Source organism: Bombina bombina, chromosome 5, assembly GCF_027579735.1.
Source record: "Bombina bombina isolate aBomBom1 chromosome 5, aBomBom1.pri, whole genome shotgun sequence".
Classification (NCBI taxonomy): Eukaryota; Metazoa; Chordata; class Amphibia; order Anura; family Bombinatoridae; genus Bombina; species Bombina bombina.
Window position 1 is genome coordinate 633822228 of NC_069503.1, and position 22445 is coordinate 633844672.

General features: G+C 39.3%; 1 protein-coding gene across 1 annotated transcript in view; it reads left to right on the top strand.

Annotated features, from left to right (window-relative positions):
* PTPN3 (protein tyrosine phosphatase non-receptor type 3) overlaps nt 1-22445 on the top strand; it is a 651525-nt gene that overhangs the window by 552421 nt on the left and 76659 nt on the right. Inside the window, exon 24 of the mRNA XM_053714599.1 lies at nt 13177-13323. Within this exon, the coding sequence (XP_053570574.1) occupies nt 13177-13323 (147 nt within the window). The remainder of the gene's footprint in view (nt 1-13176; nt 13324-22445) is intronic.

Below are 22445 nucleotides of genomic sequence, written 5' to 3' on the forward strand. Positions count from 1 at the left end.
TCGCGCCCAAATTCTCTCCGGTTCTTGAGGCCCCCAGATGCCGGGTGCTAAGTTGGAGGCTGTGGGGCTTGGTCAATGGGGTGTCCGGTAGCCACTTATGAAGGCGGTCTGTGCGAACCCGTATTCTACTCCCTCTTGAGGCCTCGACAGAGCGGAGCGGCTGGCACAGCAACCGGATCCCCAATCACATGTGCAGCGGCACGAGCAGCCTCTCAGCCGTTAGTATGGTAAGAGTCTTCTGCTCCGGAGCGGATCCCCGACCCTCCGGAGCTAGTAGAATGCACTTAAGTGAGGCAAACAGTAGCCGCGGTATTGCGGGTCCAAACGAACCGGTAAATATTTGCAGATGTCCTCTTTTTCTCTTTGGTAATGAAGGGCTAGTAAATTGAAATATGCTGGGTCAAAGTAGCACCCAAATAAAAGTATTTATGTGGTTTAAATTCCACTTCTAGTACTCTAACTTCAGGAGCTCTCCTCTAACACGTCTGCTCCTGTTGGCAGCTAGCTCCGCCCTCCCCCCCTCCTGTTTTTAAGCGTGCATTGTTCCTGTAACTACTGCAGCTGCTTTCTGGTTTGAGGCACTGGAAGATGCGCTCCAAGCGGAGACCTCATATGAGGACATTATGGACAGAATTAAGGCTCTTAAGCTGGCTGCTAATTTTACCACATATGCCGCTTTCCAACTAGCTAAGTTAGCGGCAAAAAATTCAGATTTCGCCATTTTAGCGCGCAGGGCGTTATGGCTAAAGTCCTGGTCGGCCGATGTGTTGTCAAAATCCAAACTATTGAACATCCCTTTCAATGGAAAGACCCTCTTTGGGCCTGAATTGAAAGAGATTATTTCAGAAATCACTGGGGGAAAAGGCCATGCTCTCCCCCAGGACAAGTCCTTCAAGACGAAGAACAAACAAAATAATTTTCGTCCCTTTCGGAATTTCAGGAGCGGTCTCGCTTCCTCCTCCCCTGCTGCAAAGCAAGAGAGTAATACTTCACAACCCAGGGCAGCCTGGAAAACTTACCAGGGCTGGAACAAGGGTAAACAGGCCAAGAAGCCTGCAGCTGCCTCCAAGACAGCATGATGGGGTAGCCCCATATCCGGGACCGGATCTAGTAGGGGGCAGACTCTCTCTCTCTTCGCTCAGGCCTGGGCAAGAGATGTACACGATCCCTGGGCATTAGAGATTGTATCCCAGGGATATCTTTTAGAATTCAAGGACTCCCCTCCAAGGGGAAGGTTCCACATTTCTTGTCTGTCTACAGACCAGACAAAGAAAGAGGCGTTCTTACACTGTGTAGAAGACCTACATACTATGGGAGTGATCCACCCAGTTCCAATTGTGGAACAAGGGCTGGGGTTTTACTCAAACCTGTTTGTGGTTCCCAAAAAAGAAGGAACATTCAGACCAATCCTGGATCTCAAAATTCTAAACAAATTCCTCAGAGTCCCATCATTCAAGATGGAGACCATTCGGACAATCTTACCAATGATTCAGGAGGGTCAATATATGACTACCGTGGATCTAAAAGAAAGATGTGTATCTGCACATTCCTATCCACAAAGATCATCACCAGTTTCTCAGGTTCGCCTTTCTGGACAAGCATTATCAGTTTGTGGCTCTTCCTTTCGGGTTAGCCACTGCTCCCAGAATTTTCACAAAGGTGCTAGGGTCCCTCCTGGTGGTTCTAAGACCGGTGGGCATAGCAGTGGCGCCTTACCTAGACGACATTTTAATTCAGGCGTCGACTTTCCAAAGAGCCAAGTCTCACACGGAAATTGTATTGGCCTTTCTGAGGTCTCACGGGTGGAAGGTGAACATCAAAAAGAGTTCTCTCTCCCCCCCCCTCACAAGAGTTCCATTCCTAGGAACCCTAATAGACTCGGTAGAAATGAAAATATTTCTGACGGAGGTCAGAAAGTTAAAACTCTTAACTACTTGCCGAGCTCTTCATTCCATTCCTCGGCCGTCTGTGGCTCAGTGCATGGAGACAATCGGACTAATGGTAGCGGCAATGGACATAGTTCCTTTTACACGGATACACCTCAGACCACTGCAACTATGCATGCTCAAACAGTGGAATGGGGATTATGCAGATTTGTCTTCTCAAATACAGTTGGACCAGGGGACCAGAGATTCTCTTCTCTGGTGGTTGTCTCAGGATCACCTGTCTCAGGGAATGTGTTTCCGCAGACCAGAGTGGATCATCGTAACGACCGACGCCAGTCTGTTGGGCTGGGGTGCCGTCTGGGACTCCCTGAAAGCTCAGGGCTTATGGTCTCGGGAAGAAGCTCTTCTCCCGATAAACATCCTGGAACTGAGGGCGATATTCAATGCTCTTCAGGCATGGCCTCAGCTAGCTGCGGCCAAATTCCTCAGATTTCAGTCGGACAACATCACGACTGTAGCTTACATCAACCATCAAGGGGGAACAAGGAGTTCCCTAGCAATGATGGAAGTAACCAAAATAATCAGGTGGGCAGAGGATCACTCTTGCCACCTCTCAGCAATTCACATCCCAGGAGTAGACAACTGGGAGGCGGATTTTCTAAATCGTCAGACTTTTCATCCGGGGGAGTGGGAACTCCACCCGGAGGTATTTGCCCAGCTGACTCAGCTATGGGGCACTCCAGAATTGGATTTGATGGCGTCCCGTCAGAATGCCAAACTTCCTCTTTATGGGTCCAGGTCCCGGGATCCCCAGGTGGTGTTTATAGATGCTCTAGCAGTGCCTTGGTCCTTCAATCTGGCCTATGTGTTTCCACTGTTTCCTCTCCTTCCTCGTCTGGTTGCCAGAATCAAGCAGGAGAGGGCGTCAGTGATGCTAATAGCACCTGCGTGGCCACGCAGGACCTGGTATGCAGACCTAGTGGACATGTCATCCGTTCCACCATGGACTCTGCCAATGAGGCAGGACCTTCTACTTCAAGGTCCTTTCAAACATCCAAATCTAATTTCTCTGCGTCTGACTGCTTGGAGATTGAACGCCTAATTCTATCTAAGCGTGGTTTCTCTGAGTCGGTTATCGATACCCTGATTCAGGCTAGAAAGCCTGTCACCAGGAAAATCTACCATAAGATTTTGTGAAAATATCTTTGTTGGTGCGAATCCAAGGGCTACTCATGGAGTAAGATTAGGATTCCCAGGATATTGTCTTTTCTCCAAGATGGATTGGAGAAAGGATTGTAAGCTAGTTCCTTAAAAGGACAGATATCTGCTTTGTCTATCCTTTTACACAAACGTCTGGCGGAGGTACCAGATGTTCAAGCGTTTACTCAGGCTTTAGTCAGAATCAAGCCTGTTTATAGACCTGTGGCTCCGCCATGGAGTCTGAATTTAGTTCTTTCAGTTCTGAAAGGGGTTCCGTTTGAACCTTTACATTCCATAGATATTAAGCTTTTATCTTGGAAAGTTTTGTTTTTGGTAGCTATCTCTTCTGCGCAAAGAGTTTCAGAGTTATCTGCTTTACAGTGTGACTCACCTTACTTGGTGTTCCATGCAGATAAGGTAGTTTTGCGTACCAAACCTGGTTTTCTTCCTAAGGTTGTGTCTAATAAGAATATTAACCAGGAAATTGTTGTTCCTTCTCTGTGTCCTAATCCTTCTTCGAAGAAGGAACGTCTGTTACACAATCTTGATGTGGTTCGTGCTTTAAAGTTCTATTTACAAGCAACTAAGGATTTCAGACAAACAACTTCTTTGTTTGTTATCTATTCTGGTAAGAGGAGAGGTCAGAAGGCGACCGCTACCTCTCTTTCCTTTTGGCTGAAAAGCATCATCCGTCTGGCCTATGAGACTGCTGGCCAGCAGACTTCTGAAACAATTACTGCTCATTCTACCAGAGCAGTGGCTTCCACATGGGCTTTTAAAAATGAGGCTTCTGTTGAACAGATTTGTAAGGCAGCGACTTGGTCTTCGCTGCATACTTTTTCCAAATTTTCCAAATTCCATACTTTTGCTTTTTCGGAGGCTATTTTTGGGAGAAAGGTTTTACAAGCAGTGGTGCCTTCCGTTTAAGGTACCTGTCTTGTTCCCTCCCTTCATCCGTGTCCTAAAGCTTTGGTATTGGTATCCCACAAGTAAAGGATGAACCCGTGGACTGGATACACCTTACAAGAGAAAACAGAGTTTATGCTTACCTGATAAATTACTTTCTCTTGTGGTGTATCCAGTCCACGGCCCGCCCTGTCATTTTAAGACAGGTGGTTTTTATTTTTAAACTACAGTCACCACTGCACCCTATGGTTTCTCCTTTTTCTTCCTAACCTTCGGTCGAATGACTGAGGGGTGGAGCTAGAGGGGGAGCTATATGGACAGCTCTGCTGTGTGTGCTCTCTTTGCCACTTCCTGTTAGGAAGGAGAATATCCCACAAGTAAAGGATGAACTCGTGGACTGGATACACCACAAAAGAAAGTAATTTATCAGGTAAGCATAAATTCTGTTTTTAAAGACCCATCAAACTATGTTGCTGCTAACCACAGCCCTGCTGCTTTCACATGTTGCTCCACTGTGATTGCTCACCTGAGTCGATTGCTGGTCTCTGAGGATGGTTTCGTCTGGGCTTCAAAGTGTGCGATCTGCCATATAGCGTCATCTCTTTTATTTTTCGTCACCGCTTGTTAGTCCCAAAATCATGTTGTGTTTAAGCAAAAATAGGACAGATTTTCTCTTGTCTGTTGTCTTTTAATTGCTCCATACAATTTCCCTTGTTATTGCTTGTATCTTTGTCTCCTCAAAGATTACTTGCAAAAGGCGTTTGCATCTTACTTAAAAATGAGCCTTTTCATAAAGACTCCTTGCCATTTACAGTGACTTTGCTTCATAAGTTCCCTAAGCGTGTTTTCAACAGTATGAGGTGCACCTCTTTCATTATTAAAGGACCAGTAAGATTTGCATAATCAACAAATGCAAGATAACAAGACAATACAATAGCATTTACTCTGAATTTCAAATGAGTAGTAGATTCTTTTCTAACACATTTTAAAGTTATGTATATTTCCACTCCCCCTGTACCATGTGATAGCAATCAGCCAATCACAAATGCATATACGTATAGTCTGAGTTCTTGCACATGCTCAGTAGGAGCTGGTGACTCAAAAAAAGTGTAAATATAAAAGACTGTGCACATTTTTTTTAATAGAAGTAAATTGGAAAGTTGTTTAAAATTACATGCTGTATCTGAATCATGAAAATTTAATAAAACCTGAGTTTCCCTTTAAATGGGACTATCGTTAAAGGAAATGAACACTCATAAATCTTAATATGTGAAAAATTGAAACTCAAGCTTGTAACTTCTCCTAACGTGTATGCAGGTTTGATTTGCATCTTCACACCTAAAAGGGTATTGTGTGCTTTAGTAACAGGTTAAATATGTTATAACTTGCTATGTTTTGTAAATAAGCATTAAGTTGGGGTATGCAATAATTTGCTACTTTAAAAGCATTGATGAGTTTGTAGCAACCTATGCACGGTTGTTTCTTTGTATCAAGTGGATAACTGTGAAACAAAATAAATGCCCATTGTTTCAAATTTGAGTGCTGAATTCTCTTACTTTTGGAGCTAAAGGAGGATGATCCCTTTTATCCATATCTCAATTCTTACACATTTAAAAAACTATTCCAAGGGTCTGCACCAATTGTTTCCTGAAAAAAATGGAAAATATATTTAATGGGTTAACAATAAGATAAGTAATATAAGATTAAAAGGTCTCTCCCCACCTGCGGTGGATTCTTTAACCACCCTGACATTTTCGGAATCCACCGGGATGCAGCGAAGGCAAACAGAGCATTACAAAAAAAACAAAAAAACTGCCTGCAATAAGTATGAAAAAAAACACCTAACCGTATGCAATAGGTATTAAAAAAAAAAAAATATTACCGCCCTCAATAAGTATTAAAAAAAAAAACCTAAGCGCCTGCAATAAGTATTTAAAAAAAAAACTAACCTCCCGTACAAAGTATTAAGAAAAAAATAAACTAACCGCCTGCACAAAGTATTAAGAAGAAAAAAAAACTGCCTAATAAAATGATTAACCCCTAAATCCGCAAACCCCAACATCACAAACTACCTAATACATCTTTTAAATAACCCCTAAACCACCAACCCCCCCCCACAACACATTAAACCTAATTTACCTATTAACTCCTACACCACCAACCCCCACAACGCAAAAAACTAATTTAATGACTAAGCCCCCTAAACCAATACCCCCTAAATTAACCCCTTAATTACAATAAATATTAACTACATTACAGTAAAACTTCAGGAACAGTGAGTACCTATTTGGGTCTTTAGTGTTAGTTTTGTTTTGTTTTTTAACTTTGAAAAAGAGCTGAATGCCCTTTTTAAGGGCAGTGAAAAATAGCTAAATGCCCTTTTAAGGGCAATGGGTAGTTTAGGTTTTTTAGTGTTAGGTTTTTTATTTTGGGGGGTTTGGTGGGTGGGGGGTTTTACTGTTAGGGGGGACTTTGCTTATTTTTAATGTAAAAGAGTTGTTTAACTTAGGGCAATGCCCTACAGAAAGCCATTTTAAGGGATATTGGTGGTTTAGCATTAGATTAGGGGGTGTTTTTATTTGTGGGGGTTATTTTCATAGGGATTAGGTTTAATTTTTTTATTTTGGATAATGTGTTTATTTTTTCTGTATTTCTATTTTTTATTTTTTGTAGCTTGGGGGTTGTATTTACAACATATAGACTGCCCTCTGGCAGGCTTATCAACTAGTTGCTAAATAATATACATAGTTATGTAAAACACAATGCGCCTACATGGTCATAACTATTACATTAAAGGAACCATAATGTGTCATTATTCAATGCCAATAGGTTCATGATAGAAACATTTAGTACCCACTAGGTGAAATAACCATTATGTTGCATTCTTGTGGTTGTTGAACGTAATATTTACTATTTTAATAATATATCCCATGGATCCTGAAAATTTCTTACAGATTCTTCATCTGTTATAAAATGGTCAGAGATCCAAGATACTATTCAATCCCCTTGGGGCTATAGTGTCCAACTCCTCCATGCCTAATGATGGGGGTTTCCAGGCTGTACGATCCATGCTGACCAGATGCACATATTATTCTAGTCCTCCCATTGAATTTCTCTGTGATTTACTCACCTTGTGCAACCTTTAGCATGCCCTCAGGTGGTCTACTATATCCGCTACATTGATGATGTGTTTATGGTGTGTGTGTGTGGGGGGGGGGGGGGTAGATGATCTGACTGATTGGGTGGCTAGATTGAACCAGTTGGATTGTCCTATTCGATTCAGGTTGGAATTTGATAGTAATACTATGCATTTGGTTGATTTAAATATTTTTAAAGTAAATACATGTGGTGACTGTCAGTTTGGTGCTTCTTTGTACACAAAGAAGCTATCATCCAATTCATCAAAAAAGCTGGACAATCACCTTACAACTCACTCAGGTGAACCGTAATAACACGGACGTTATGCGTTAATATAACCCTGAACTGGTGGATACTATTAAGATGGGGCTATTGGAGCGATCAGATGATATGTCCCCAAAAGAAAAAAGGCCCTCCAAAGATATTCCTGAATTGAATTTTGTTGCCATTTTTGACCCACTACATAAACAACTGACTAGTTCAGTACGGAAACATTGGAACTTGTTGAGTCTGATAAGACATAACCATTCCATCTGATGAAACAACCCAGGATGATTTATCACTTTGCAGGTAACCTAAGGGACATACTGGTGAAATTGGACCCTGCATCTTGTTACCAGAGGAATTCATGGTTGAAATCAGCCAAAAAAGTTTGTTTTACCTGTGGTGATTGCATTACTTGTAATAGTATGCAGAGAGGTACTTTCAGCATCCTCACAAGAGTAGGAGATTCACAGTTCGTCACAGGCTGACGTGTACCGGTGAATATGTCATTTATATTCTTATTTGCCTGCGCTTGGTAAAACAACCACCTTCATGGAAAGAATGGCAAACCATAGATATGCCATTAGAGAGGCCTTGAGACAAGGTGATTCAGACCAACCCGTGGCACACCACTTTGCGTAGCATAGACATACCTTATCAAGCTTTCATGTTTATAGACCATGTAAATCCACTCATAAGAGGTGGTGATAGGGCCAACAAGCTCCTATGTTTGGAAATGAGGTGGATCTACATGTCGAACACTATAGCCACAAGGGGATAGAATACTATTCTGGATTTTGGACCATTTTATAACAGATGAAGAATCTGTAAGAAATTTTCAGGATCCATGGGATATATTATTGAAATAGTAAATATTACATTCAACATCTACAAGAATGCAACATAATGGTTAGTTGACTTAGTGGGTACTAAAAGTTTCTATCATGCACCTATTGGCATCGAAGAATGACACACTATTGTTCCTTTAATGCAATAATTCTGACTATGTAGGCGCAATGTGTTTTACGTAATGATGTATATTATTTAGCAATTAGCTGGGCTTTTGTGTCATAACTTTCTGTTATGTATAGCAATATGATCAGATGTTTGCTATTTAGATCATTTGCATACAAAGAGAGAAGCGCTCTACCAGGAACGAACAAAAGCTCAGTGGCTTGTTCTATGGCGATTTACCACCCGGAAGCAGCCTCTTTTAGACCAGTGTGCTTTTCACAGTAGAAAACTTTCCTGAAGTATATCAGTCTGATCCCGCCAAGCAAGGTCAGTCCAGCCCCGAAATACCAGGCAATTCTCCTCTGAACAAGGAACATGACAACCCCAGACGATCGTTTCGGCCTCCTATGGGCCTCGTCAGTGAGGTGCAGCCACATTCCTCTAAGCACACTGGGCAAGGAGTCCACGTCTGGTTTCCCCCATCACCCATAGGGAGACTTCCCCAGGGTCATAATAATTTGCATACATAGAGAGAAGCGCTCTACCAGGAACGAACAACAGCTCAGTGGCTTGTTCTATGGCGATTTACCACCCGGAAGCAGCCTCTTTTAGACCAGTGTGCTTTTCACAGAAGAAAACTTTCCTGAAGTATATCAGTCTGATCCCGCCAAGCAAGGTCAGTCCAGCCCCGAAATACCAGGCAATTCTCCTCTGAACAAGGAACATGACAACCCCAGACGATCGTTTCGGCCTCCTATGGGCCTCGTCAGTGAGGTGCAGCCACATTCCTCTAAGCACACTGAGCAAGGAGTCCACGTCTGGTTTCCCCCATCACCCATAGGGAGACTTCCCCAGGGTCATAATAATTTGCATACAAAGAGAGAAGCGCTCTACCAGGAACGAACAACAGCTCAGTGGCTTGTTCTATGGCGATTTACCACCCGGAAGCAGCCTCTTTTAGACCAGTGTGCTTTTCACAGAAGAAAACTTTCCTGAAGTATATCAGTCTGATCCCGCCAAGCAAGGTCAGTCCAGCCCCGAAATACCAGGCAATTCTCCTCTGAACAAGGAACATGACAACCCCAGACGATCGTTTCGGCCTCCTATGGGCCTCGTCAGTGAGGTGCAGCCACATTCCTCTAAGCACACTGAGCAAGGAGTCCACGTCTGGTTTCCCCCATCACCCATAGGGAGACTTCCCCAGGGTCATAATAATTTGCATACAAAGAGAGAAGCGCTCTACCAGGAACGAACAACAGCTCAGTGGCTTGTTCTATGGCGATTTACCACCCGGAAGCAGCCTCTTTTAGCCATAGAACAGGCTAACAATGGTATTGAGCTGGTTGTTCGTTCCTGTGAGTGCATTTCTCTCTGTGTGTATTTAGTCTCCCTATGGGAAAAAAAGGGGAAACCAGACGTGGACTCCTTGCTCAGTGTGCTTAGAGGAATACTGCTACACCTCACTGACGAGGCCCAATGAAGGCCGAAACGATCGTCTGGGGTTGCTTTGTTCCTTGTTCAGAGAGGAATTGCCTGGTATTTCGGCGCTGGACTGACCGTAATAGGCGGGATCAGACTGATATACTACAGGAAAGTTCTTCTCTGTGAAAAGCATTGCTGGGCTAAAAGAAGTTGCACCCAGGTGGTAAATCGCCATAGAACAGGCTAACAATGGTATTGAGCTGGTTGTTCGTTCCTGTGAGTGCATTTCTCTCTGTGTGTATTTAGTCTCCCTATGGGAAAAAAGGGGAAACCAGACGTGGACTCCTTGCTCAGTGTGCTTAGAGGAATACTGCTACACCTCACTGACGAGGCCCAATGAAGGCCGAAACGATCGTCTGTGGTTGCTTTGTTCCTTGTTCAGAGAGGAATTGCCTGATATTTCGGCGCTGGACTGACCGTAATAGGCGGGATCAGACTGATATACTACAGGAAAGTTCTTCTCTGTGAAAAGCATTGCTGGGCTAAAAGAAGTTGCACCCAGGTGGTAAATCGCCATAGAACAGGCTAACAATGGTATTGAGCTGGTTGTTCGTTCCTGTGAGTGCATTTCTCTCTGTGTGCTATTTAGATCATATCACTCCTTGTTGCATATTAATGATAATTGCACAGGGATATGTTTACCTTGGTAATGGATACCAATATCCATGATATGCCCCTTATAATACATCAAATTGATTCGGGTACTGATAACGTCAACATTGGGGGACAGAGTTTGCATGGATACGGCGTTACCGCCATGTTTTATACATATAAAGAAGGTATTGGTAATGTGTATGCTTGTTTTTAGATTCTACTGTTGAATTGGTTTGTGAATTTGACAAACCTTATGCAGATTTTTAATTTGGCATATTAAATGCTAAGTTTTATATAAAGACCGGTGAGTGCTTTCATTTGGGATATTGTCTCTCTCTCTTTATATATATATATATATATATATATATATATATATATATATATATATATATATATATATATATATATATATACAGGGAGTGCAGAATTATTAGGCAAGTTGTATTTTTGAGGATTAATTTTATTATTGAACAACAACCATGTTCTCAATGAACCCAAAAAACTCATTAATATCAAAGCTGAATAGTTTTGGAAGTAGTTTTTAGTTTGTTTTTAGTTATAGCTATTTTAGGGGGATATCTGTGTGTGCAGGTGACTATTACTGTGCATAATTATTAGGCAACTTAACAAAAAACAAATATATACCCATTTCAATTATTTATTTTTACCAGAGAAACCAATATAACATCTCAACATTCACAAATATACATTTCTGACATTCAAAAACAAAACAAAAACAAATCAGTGACCAATATAGCCACCTTTCTTTGCAAGGACACTCAAAAGCCTGCCATTCATGGATTCTGTCAGTGTTTTGATCTGTTCACCATCAACATTGCGTGCAGCAGCAACCACAGCCTCCCAGACACTGTTCAGAGAGGTGTACTGTTTTCCCTCCTTGTAAATCTCACATTTGATGATGGACCACAGGTTCTCAATGGGGTTCAGATCAGGTGAACAAGGAGGCCATGTCATTAGATTTTCTTCTTTTATACCCTTTATTGCCAGCCACGCTGTGGAGTACTTGGACGCGTGTGATGGAGCATTGTCCTGCATGAAAATCATGTTTTTCTTGAAGGATGCAGACTTCTTCCTGTACCACTGCTTGAAGAAGGTGTCTTCCAGAAACTGGCAGTAGGACTGGGAGTTGAGCTTGACTCCATCCTCAACCCGAAAAGGCCCCACAAGCTCATCTTTGATGATACCAGCCCAAACCAGTACTCCCCCTCCACCTTGCTGGCGTCTGAGTCGGACTGGAGCTCTCTGCCCTTTACCAATCCAGCCACGGGCCCATCCATCTGGCCCATCAAGACTCACTCTCATTTCATCAGTCCATAAAACCTTAGAAAAATCAGTCTTGAGATATTTCTTGGCCCAGTCTTGACATTTCAGCTTGTGTGTCTTGTTCAGTGGTGGTCGTCTTTCAGCCTTTCTTACCTTGGCCATGTCTCTGAGTATTGCACACCTTGTGCTTTTGGGCACTCCAGTGATGTTGCAGCTCTGAAATGCGGCCAAACTGGTGGCAAGTGGCATCTTGGCAGCTGCACGCTTGACTTTTCTCAGTTCATGGGCAGTTATTTTGCGCCTTGGTTTTTCCACACGCTTCTTGCGACCCTGTTGACTATTTTGAATGAAACGCTTGATTGTTCGATGATCACGCTTCAGAAGCTTTGCAATTTTGCAGAGTGCTATCCCTCTGCAAGATATCTCACTATTTTTTACTTTTCTGAGCCTGTCAAGTCCTTCTTTTGACCCATTTTGCCAAAGGAAAGGAAGTTGCCTAATAATTATGCACACCTGATGTAGGGTGTTGATGTCATTAGACCACACCCCTTCTCATTACAGAGATGCACATCACCTAATATGCTTAATTGGTAGTAGGCTTTCGAGCCTATACAGCTTGGAGTAAGACAACATGCATAAAGAGGATGATGTGGTCAAAATACTCATTTGCCTAATAATTCTGCACTCCCTGTATATATATATATATATATATATATATATATATATATATATATATATAAATATAAATACCGTCCTCTTTACCGTGTTACCCTCCTAGGGACAGCTGCCTGGGTGCAAAGATAAATCAAATATTCCTTGCAAATAAATGCACTCATAGGTCTTTCTCAAGGTGAAAAAACAAAGCTATCTTTAATGAAACGTTTTCAGGGATTTCTTCCCCTTCATCAGCAAGTTAAAGTTAAACAGCCAAGTTAAAACATCAGTTAAACATATAAACAAGACACATTGTTATGGTGTACAATACAAAGACGCATAAGCACAAGGAGGATGGAGGACCAGGCCTATTAATCCATTCTCACAGCAAAATAAAAAAACTGTGAAATATTTTATGATTTCTGTGTTTGAGCTCCCCCTTTCTCTCTCTCTCTTTTTTTGTAGATATTTAGGACCTTTATCATGCAAGGGATTGTAGAATTCCATTTATAGTTCATCTTAAAAGAACTCAAAATCACATCTGCTCCTCTTGTTTGTTCATGGGGTTTAGGTATTGAAATGCAAATGAAAACTTTTAGTCTGTTTACTTAAAACTAACTGTCTGTATTTGGAATCCTAATTTTGCTAACACTGCAGAGATTTAATGTATTTTACTGAAATTATGCAATATGTGAAAATATGAAGACCGTTTTTTTTTATATTTCAACATGAAAGAAATTTTTATTTTAAAAGAACTGATTTCCCTTTGTTTTTTTATACAATATGAATTAAGTACCTGTCTACTTTTTTACAGATGGAAATCCCTTCCTCTGACATTGTAAACAGGTATATTGCCACTCAAGGACCTCTTCCTCACACGTGCGCGCATTTCTGGCAGATGGTATGGGACCGCAGTTTATCAATGATCATCATGTTAACAACTCTTACAGAACGAGGAAGGGTCAGTAATCCAAACTTTTTATTTTGTTTTTTTTTTGTTTAGGAGTCTTGTATTTGTTTAATATTCACATTGTATACTTTTAAATATTAGTTAATTTGGCATAAAGATATTTCTTTCATACAGGTGGTGAGAGTCCATGATCCATTATTTCTGAGAATTACTTTAACCTACCACTTAGAGAAGGCAAAGATTCCCAAACCCCAAGAACTCTGTAAAACACCACCTCACCAGTACCTCAGTCTTGTTTTTACCTCCGCTGGAGGTGGTCGAGGAATGAAGATGTGGATTTGATTCTTCAGAGAGAGGGGTTCTCAAATTGAGTTGAGGTCCATTTGCCCTAAGTGTACAGTTGCTTGTTGGATGTATGTATTTGATGTATTGGAAGTGACATATTTCCCCAGTGGGGATTTAGTCACAAGCCTTGCCATGGGGGTTGCAGGAACTTGTCCTTTGCCTCTGCCTCTTGTTTTTTAATATACTCCAATTTCAGATCCTCTGCTGTTACGTTTCAGCACTGGTCTTGGCTTCCTACTGGTTTCCTCCTGTAGCAGAGTACCTTTTTTGGGTAAGTAGTATATTTTTTTACTTGGCACTCTATAAACCATTTATGTTATCACTATATATATATATATATATATATATATATATATATATATATATATATATATATATATATATATATATATACTATAATTGCATTTGTAATGTCCGTCGCCGTCGGCAGTTGCGCACGCATCCTCAATGGAATCAATCAACAACTAACCGCCCGCATCAAGTATTTAAAAAAAAAAAAAAACACCGCCCGCACGAAATATAACAAAAATAAAATCCTACACAAAGTATTAACTTCTAAACAGCAAAACACCTACATTGCTATATACCTAATTTCTCTATTAACCCCTAAACCGCAAAACCTCTACATCGCAATAAACCTATTTTCCCTATTAACTCTTAAACCGCAAAACCCCCACATCGCAATAAACCTATTTACCCTATTAACCCCTAAACCGCAAAACTCCCACATCGCAATAAACCTAATTAACTTATTAACCCTTTAAACCGCCAAAAACCAAAATGCAAATAACTATCTAAATAACTAAGTACCCTAACCTAACACCCCCTAACCTAACAACCCCTAACCTAACACCCCATTAAATAAATCCACATTACGTAAACTAATACATTCTAAAGTTACAAAAATTATAAAAAGGCTAACATTACAGAAAATAAAAAATCAAATTACCAAATTTAACAAAATTAAACCTTATCCCTATGAAAATAAAAAAGACCCCCCAAAATAAAAAACACCCCCTACTCTAAGAATAACCCTTAAATGGTCTTTTTGCAGGGCATTGCCCCAAGATAATCAGCTCTTTCACAAAAAATATACAAAGTCCCACCTAACATTAAATCCCCCCACCCCCCAAAATAAAAGAACCTAACACTAAAAACCTAAACTACCCATTGCCCTGAAAAGGACATTTGTTTGGGCATTGCCCTTTAAAGGGCATTTAGCTCTTTTACTGCCAATCCCTAATCTAAATAAAACAAACCCCCCCAAAAAACCCTTAAAAAATCCTAAATCTAACCCCCAAGTTGGTACTCACGGTTCCTGAAGTCCGGCGGAGAAGGTCCTGTTCCATTCGGTAAAGTCTTCTTCCAAGCGCAACCGCTTCTTCTTCCAGGAACATTCTGCGCGGAGCAGAGCTAAAGAGTACGGAGCCGAAGACTCTTTGATATGTGTTCCCTTATCTTATGTTCCATGCAGATAAGGCTGTTTGTCGTTCCTAGTTCATTTTTAACCTAGGTTTGGATCAAATCACATCCTAAATTAAGACATTGTAGTTTGTTCCCTTTTGTCCTCCCTTCTTTAAAGAAGGAACATTTTGTACACATTCTGGATGTAGTGCGTGCTTTGTTGCTTTGATTATATCTTCAACCTGAGGGCCATTGCGACTTCTGTTTCCTTTGAATTGAGAAGTATCTTTTGGCTTATGAGGAAGCTAGACAGCAACCTCCTGGGAGGATTTTGGCTCTTTCTACCTGTGCGGTGTCTTTGGACTTTTAAGATTGAAGCTTCTATGGATAAAATCTGTAAAGACTAGATGGTGCTCTTTATATATCCTCTCACAAAAATTCTAATTGGATGTTTTTGCTTCAGTTGAGGTTTCTTTGGGGAGTGAAGTACTTCAAGCGGTGGTGCCTTCAAATTAGGGCTGCCTACTTTTATTTCCCTCCCTGTTCATTCTGTGTTCTCTCTAGCTTGGGTATTGGATTCCCTACATGCTCTCTATATGCCATTGGTAAGAAAACAAAGTTTATGCTTACCTGATAAATTATTTACTTTCCTAACATGGAAAGTCCACGAACCCGCATTTTTTCTTTATCTTCTGGCACCTCTATTCCCCTAGTGTTTCTCCATTTTTCCTTATTTCCTCAGCTGAATGACTGAGGGAGTATGGGAAGTGGGAGGGATACTTAAAGGGCCACTAAACTCAAAATCTTTCTTTCATGATTCAGACAGAACATACAAATTTAAACAACATTACAATTTACTTCTATTATTTATTTTGCTTCATTTTTTAGATATCCTTATTTGAAGAAAAAGCAATGCACATGGGTGAGCCAATAACATGAGGCTTCTATGTGCAGCAACCAATCAGCAGCTACTGAGCATATCTAGATATGCTTTTCAGCAAAGAATATCAAGAGAATAAAACAAATTAGATAATAGAAGTAAATTAGAAAGATGTTTAAAATTGCATTCTCTTTCTAAATCATGAAAGAAAAAATGTGGGTTTCATGTCCCTTTAATGCTTTGACTGGAGTGTCTTTGCCTCCTCCTGGTGGTCAGGTGTTGAATTCCCAACAGTAATGAATGAATTTGTGGACTCTCCATGCCAGGAAAGAAAATAATTGATCAGGTTAGGTTGCATACTTGACAAGTGTGCTGTCTGGATGCAAGATGTACTTGTCTTGTATTCGGGATTTATCAAATAGTAAGTTTTTAAGGGTTTATTTCAGAAGGGGGTGTTTCCCTTTCTTCAAGAACTTTTTAAATGGGGATATCATTTACCTTTATGTTTTCTGCTTTTACCTTTATAATTAGTTGTTCTGCATTTTTGGAGTCTTTGTAATTCTGTCTCTAAATCTGTGTTTGAAGCTGGGCCATTTGAACATTTTCCACAGTTTTTTTATGTTTTGTTTTTTCTAATCCTTTTTTTTTATTGGATTTTCAAGCAAAGTAATATAGGTTCCTGTGCACCAACGTATACAAAGAAGGAAAAAAGGTTACCAGCTGTATTGCAATTACCTTGAAACATTACCGTACAACATAATTGTTTATAACAAGACACATAAAAGAAAAACGACTTTGTAGCTTTACCTGCTTATCTTCATCTTATTCAATTCAATGTTAGCGGCAACAATATAATAAGAACATATCTTCTGGGTCATAGAAGAAGAGACAAACAAGATCTAAATTCGCACCCCACTATACATGTTGGGAGAGAAAAGAAAAAAGATGGAGGGACATGACCACATACAATGTATAATATTTGCCATTTGTGACTGACATTTGTGGCAACGACTCGATTGTATATTTTTGGAAATTTTATATAGTCTATATGGAGTAAAAAAGTAATTGTTCAGTAATTTTATTTGAGATTACCTCCAATTTATGTTAGCCGTCGCAGTCACTGATAGGCTAATGCTCTTTGTAATATCCTGTTCTGTTATATTTGGGAAGTGCTTTATTAGATTATTTTTAAGATTCTTAAGATTTTTTTGCCCAAGCTTAATCAACAGAGATCTATACCAGTAGGATATTGTTCGTCGACCTGCAGTGTATAATTTGATCCCGTTAGGGATCTCAGGAGCTCCCCACTCCAGACTATGAAGTCTAATTATTTGAGCAATATAGCTCCTGATCTGTAAAAAAGCATAAAAATCTTTTGGTGAGAGGTTATGATTTTTTAGAAGTTCAGAGAAGGACTGAAACGTCTGTTTATTTTCTTGCAAAATATGGGACAGAAACAAAACTCCTTTCCATACTTGAAACACCGGGTCATGGAGCCTAGGAGCAAAGTCGGGGTCACCAGTAATAGGTAAAATTAAAGAAGCACATGAATTGTGACCCATTAACCTACAATACTTCTGCCAGGTGGAAATGATATTTACAAATGTCTGCATATGCACCATATTCTCTGGAAGTCTAGTAGGGGGGATAATGTAGCAGTGCCTCAATATCTAAATATGTAACATGGTTTGCCTCTGTTATCCAATCAATTGCAAATTTTATCATCCAGACCCAATTATAGTACTCTAGACTGGGCATAGAAAAACCACCAAAAAAATTTTGTTGTATCAATCTCGCCATAGAAATTCGCGGACGAGTTTTCTCCTATAAAAATAGTGTGCATGCGCTACTGCTGAATATTGCTTTTAATAATAAACAAAGGGAGGTTCTGTAGTAAAAATAAGATCTGCAGGAAAAAAAATCGTCTTAAGTAGCATTACCTTAGCAGATAGAGACAAGTATGATAGTTTCCAGCCCTTCATCTCATTAGTAATATTTCCAAATACATCTCCATAGTTAAGGTTATACCATTCATTAGGATTTCTACTAATCTTGATACCCACATACTTTATCTATTGTACTTCTTTGAGAGTATGGAGCCTGTTACTTTCTGGAGTCTTATAGATCCACATCATTTCGGATTTTGTGACATTAATTCTATACCCCGAAAATTTACCAAAACAATTAACAAGATGAAGGGCATGCAGAATACTCTTCTTAGTGTTGCTTATGTATAATATAAGATTGTCTGCATATAATGATAATGTGATTTTCTGTTTGCCTAATGTCATTCTGTGTAGCTCTGGTCTAAGCCAGATTGCGAGGGGCTCTAAAGAGATATTAAAAAGAAGGGGAGATAAGGTGCAGCCCTGTCGTGTACCTTTCTGTAGTCTAATATACTGTGAGAGGTCCCCGTTAACTAATAGGCGTGATCTCGAGTTTTTGTATATCTCAGAGAGAAATTTAACTATATTCCCCTCAAAACCAAAACTTCTCAAAGCCAAAAAAAGATGGTCCCAAATAATAGCTTCAAAAGCCTTAGCTGCATCTAATGTTAAAAGCGCCAGGTCTTTTCTAGGCAGGCTATTTTGTTTAATTTTGTTGTAATAGGTATCAATGGTCAACAGGACCTTTCTAATAATACGAACAACATTCCATCCTGGCATGAACCCCGTTTGATCAGGATGAATGATAGGGCCTATTACCTTCTTGATCCTTTTAGCTAGAATTGACATCATCTATTTATAATCATTATTAAGCAACGATATCGGGCGGTAAGCCCCCATATCTTCTGGGTCTTTGCCTTTTTTTATGGATGAGTGTAATAGTAGAATCCGCAAAATACAGAGATTTCATGGTATTCTCACATAAATATTGATTAAATACTTTCAGTAAAGTGCCCTGTAACTCTTCGTTTAGTATTTTATAAAATTCTGCTGTTAGCCTATTAGGACCCAGAGCTTTATTTAGTTTTATTTTTTTAATAGCAAGATTAATTTCTTCTAGGGTTATTGGCTGGTTAACCTCTATTAGTTCATCCTTAGTAATTTTAGGGGTCCTAACTTTCGGCCAAAAATTATCCTGTTCTTGTTTATCTGTACTTTCTTCAGAGTATATTATTTGATAATAAGTATAGAATGCTGCACAAATCTCCGTAGTGGTGGCGAGTTTGACATTATCAACCTTTATACTAGTTATTATATTGCTACTTTTCCTAATCCTGATGATTCTATCTAGGTGTTTAGCCGAGGTGCCTTGAAAGCCTTGAAAAAAGGCTCTAGTTTTTAAATCCTCTATTGGCCATTTTTCTTTCACAAAATATTCTCCTTCCTCCTTAGCCTGACAATACTTATTCCAGTTCATGGTGTTAGGGAAATTCAGGTACCTCCTATGTGCCTTTATAGCCTGATTGGCCAATTGTATTTCACAGTTCTTACTTTTTTTTTTTATATATACTAATCATGTGTGCTTTTATCGCCCCTCTAAGGACCGCCTTCCCTGCTTCCCAAAAATACTCTATCTTTTGGAGGTAGTCCTGATTATATTTGTAATATTCTCGCCATTTTTCCCTCAATCAATTAGAAAATCGGGTATTATTTACCATATATTTTGGAAAATGAAATATACTTATATTTTGGGCTAGAGGAGTATAGAATTTTAGGGAAATTATAGCGTGATCTGACAGCAGGATTTCTGATACATGAGTATCTGTATCTAGTGAAAGTAATTTCTCTTCTATTAAGAAGAGATCTATTCTTGTAAAATTCTTATGTTCCTTCGACTCACATGAAAAAATACTAGCATCCGGGTGTTGTATACGCCATATGTCTTTCAACTTTAGTGATTTACAGAAATCCCTGAAAATTTTTGCTTCTGTCTGATGACGATTTGGCGTCTTTAGATGAAATCGATCCATCTCTGGAAATAAAGTCATGTTAAAGTCACCGGCGAGCATTAGATTTTGATTTACATAGGGGACCAGTTTTACTTTCAATGTATTCCAGAATGTCATATCGAAATTATTGGGACCATATATATTACAGAGCGACCATCTCATTTTATTTAGTTCAATTTGTAGGATTATAAACCTACTAAGTGGATCTAGCTCTTGATGAATAATTGTATATGTTACTTTCTTGTTTATTAAAATGGCAACCCCACACTTCCTGCTTGTACAAGGTGTTGCTAGAATCTCCTAAATCCACTCCACTTTCAATTTATCTATTTCATGGGCTTTTAAATTAAGCTTTTGTAAGAAAATTACATCTGGCTTTTGCTGTTTGAGTAGTCTAAGAATATATACTAATACACAATAAACCCTTCTAGTGTTGGAAGGGTTAACGTTTAAAAATGTTCTTAACATTTAACAGCCGTAGCTCAACTTGCCTATCTATTAATTATCTGAAAAATACCTATTGCCTAACTCCTTCTGAGCTTCTCCTAGGGTTATCTCTTCTATCAGTCAATACATAATTTATTTTATTTTCCTCAAGAAAATATTTTGCCTCCTCTTTATTATTAAGTATACTTGTATTCCCATCTATGTCAACAATAATCTGGGCTGGGTACCTTATCCCAGCTCTAACTCCGGCATTAATAAGAGCCAAGTGTATTGGAACCATTTCCCTTCTCTTGGCAGCGTACTGCCTTCCATTAATGCATTAACCTTTCTATAGTACTTCATAATATTGACCTTATCTTGAAAATTCAGGTTTCTTATGATCACTATACGTGGCCTGTTATTCCCCTCATTACATTTTCTTGAAAATCCAGATCTATGTGCCCGTTCTACCATAATTCTTTCTGGCTAGGGCTGCATACCAATAATTTTAGGTAATGTTTGTGATGCAAACTTAATCAGATCCTCAAACTCTTTTGTCTCTGGAAGCCCCACCACCCTAACATTGTTTCTTGAGGACCTGACCTCAAGATCTTCTAACCTGGCTTGGAATAATTTAATTTTTTCTGCCTGGGATTTATATTTGGCTTCTTGGGCACTAAAGTGATCTTCCATGTCAGATACTCTGGCCTCTACTTCTGCCAGTCTGCTAGCAAATTGCCTAACTTTGTTTGTTAAACTTGATATTTCTTTTTTTACTGCCTCGAATTGCGGAAGTACTAGTTCCGCTATCTGATTAAAGATTGTTTATGCATCTATATTTTGAATGGGGGTACCAGATATATCCAGTGAGCTATCTAAGCCACTCTTTAGTTTTTTTATCTTTCTTCGGCGGCATGGCTGGAGATCTCTTTTTAAGGATAGTGACAAACTTTTCCATCAAAAGTCTGAACAAGTGGAGGGTGAAAAAATTGTGTGTGTAGTGTCTTCCTTAAAGGGACATTATACACTCATTTTTTCTTTGCATAAATGTTTTGTAGATGATCTATTTATATAGCCCATGAAGTTTTTTTTTTAAAAAAAATGTTTAGTTTTGCTTATTTTTAAATAACATTGCTCAGATTTTCAGACTCCTAACCAAGCCCCAAAGTTTTATGTTAGTACTGATGTATACCTTCTCCAGCTTGCTCCTGTTTGTGTAAAGGGTCTTTTCATATGCAAAAGAAGGGGGAGGGGGGAGTGTCTTATTTCCCACTTGCAGTGGGCTTTCCAGCTACCTTTTCAACAAAGCTAAACTGAAAGCTTCTAAGTAAGTTTTTAAACAGTTTTATACTGGATTTTTATATCGGTATCTGTGCATCTTATTCTTTATAGTAGTGTCTATTACATGCAGTTATATGAAAATGAGTGTATACTGTCCCTTTAACACAGTGACTAGTTACAATCCAGTGCACAAACAAAAAGAAAATAATTTCTTTCACAGTCTATAGATAAAAATTTATAGACATCCTAGGTAGGTGTAGTGTATGTGCCAATATGTGTGAACTATGTAGTGTGTCTTCTTCTTTTTTTTTTTTTTTTACTTCCTTTCTTACTTGAATAAATACGTTGGTTAATTAAGAAAAAAAATAAAAAGAAGGGAAAAAACTATTGTGTTTAGGAATCTAACATCTCAGTCCCCTGAATTAGCCTTGCGGGGCTTGATAGCTGTACTAGTGATTTAATTTGTTATCAACTATTAAGTACAGTGGTACCTATTAATTTTTCTGGGTGATAAATTTCTCTTACAATGCATTACACAGAACCCCAAAACAAAAAATATAAAGGTAAACCCCTAGTCTCCTGTTGCCAATCACCATTATAATCTCAGCTATACAGAGACATTCAGGATTTAGTAGTAGCGGTGTGTATAAACAGTTGTTACAACCATAAGTTCTCTGACGCTCAATTGATACCAAAAAAAAAACACAACAAAAAAAAAAGAAATAGAAAAAAACAACAAAAAAAGAAATAACACTAAGAATAAATTGTTCTATCAGACAATAACCTACTTTCTTATCTGCATTGAAAGTTACTCTTAATACTTGTGCTGATACTTTAATCTGCTAGCAATTATTTGGTTCAGAAACTGACTATATTCTTTCCACATAGCAGATCTTCCTTGCAGCTCAAAACACAGCACCCTAGCGAGGGAGAAACAGGGAT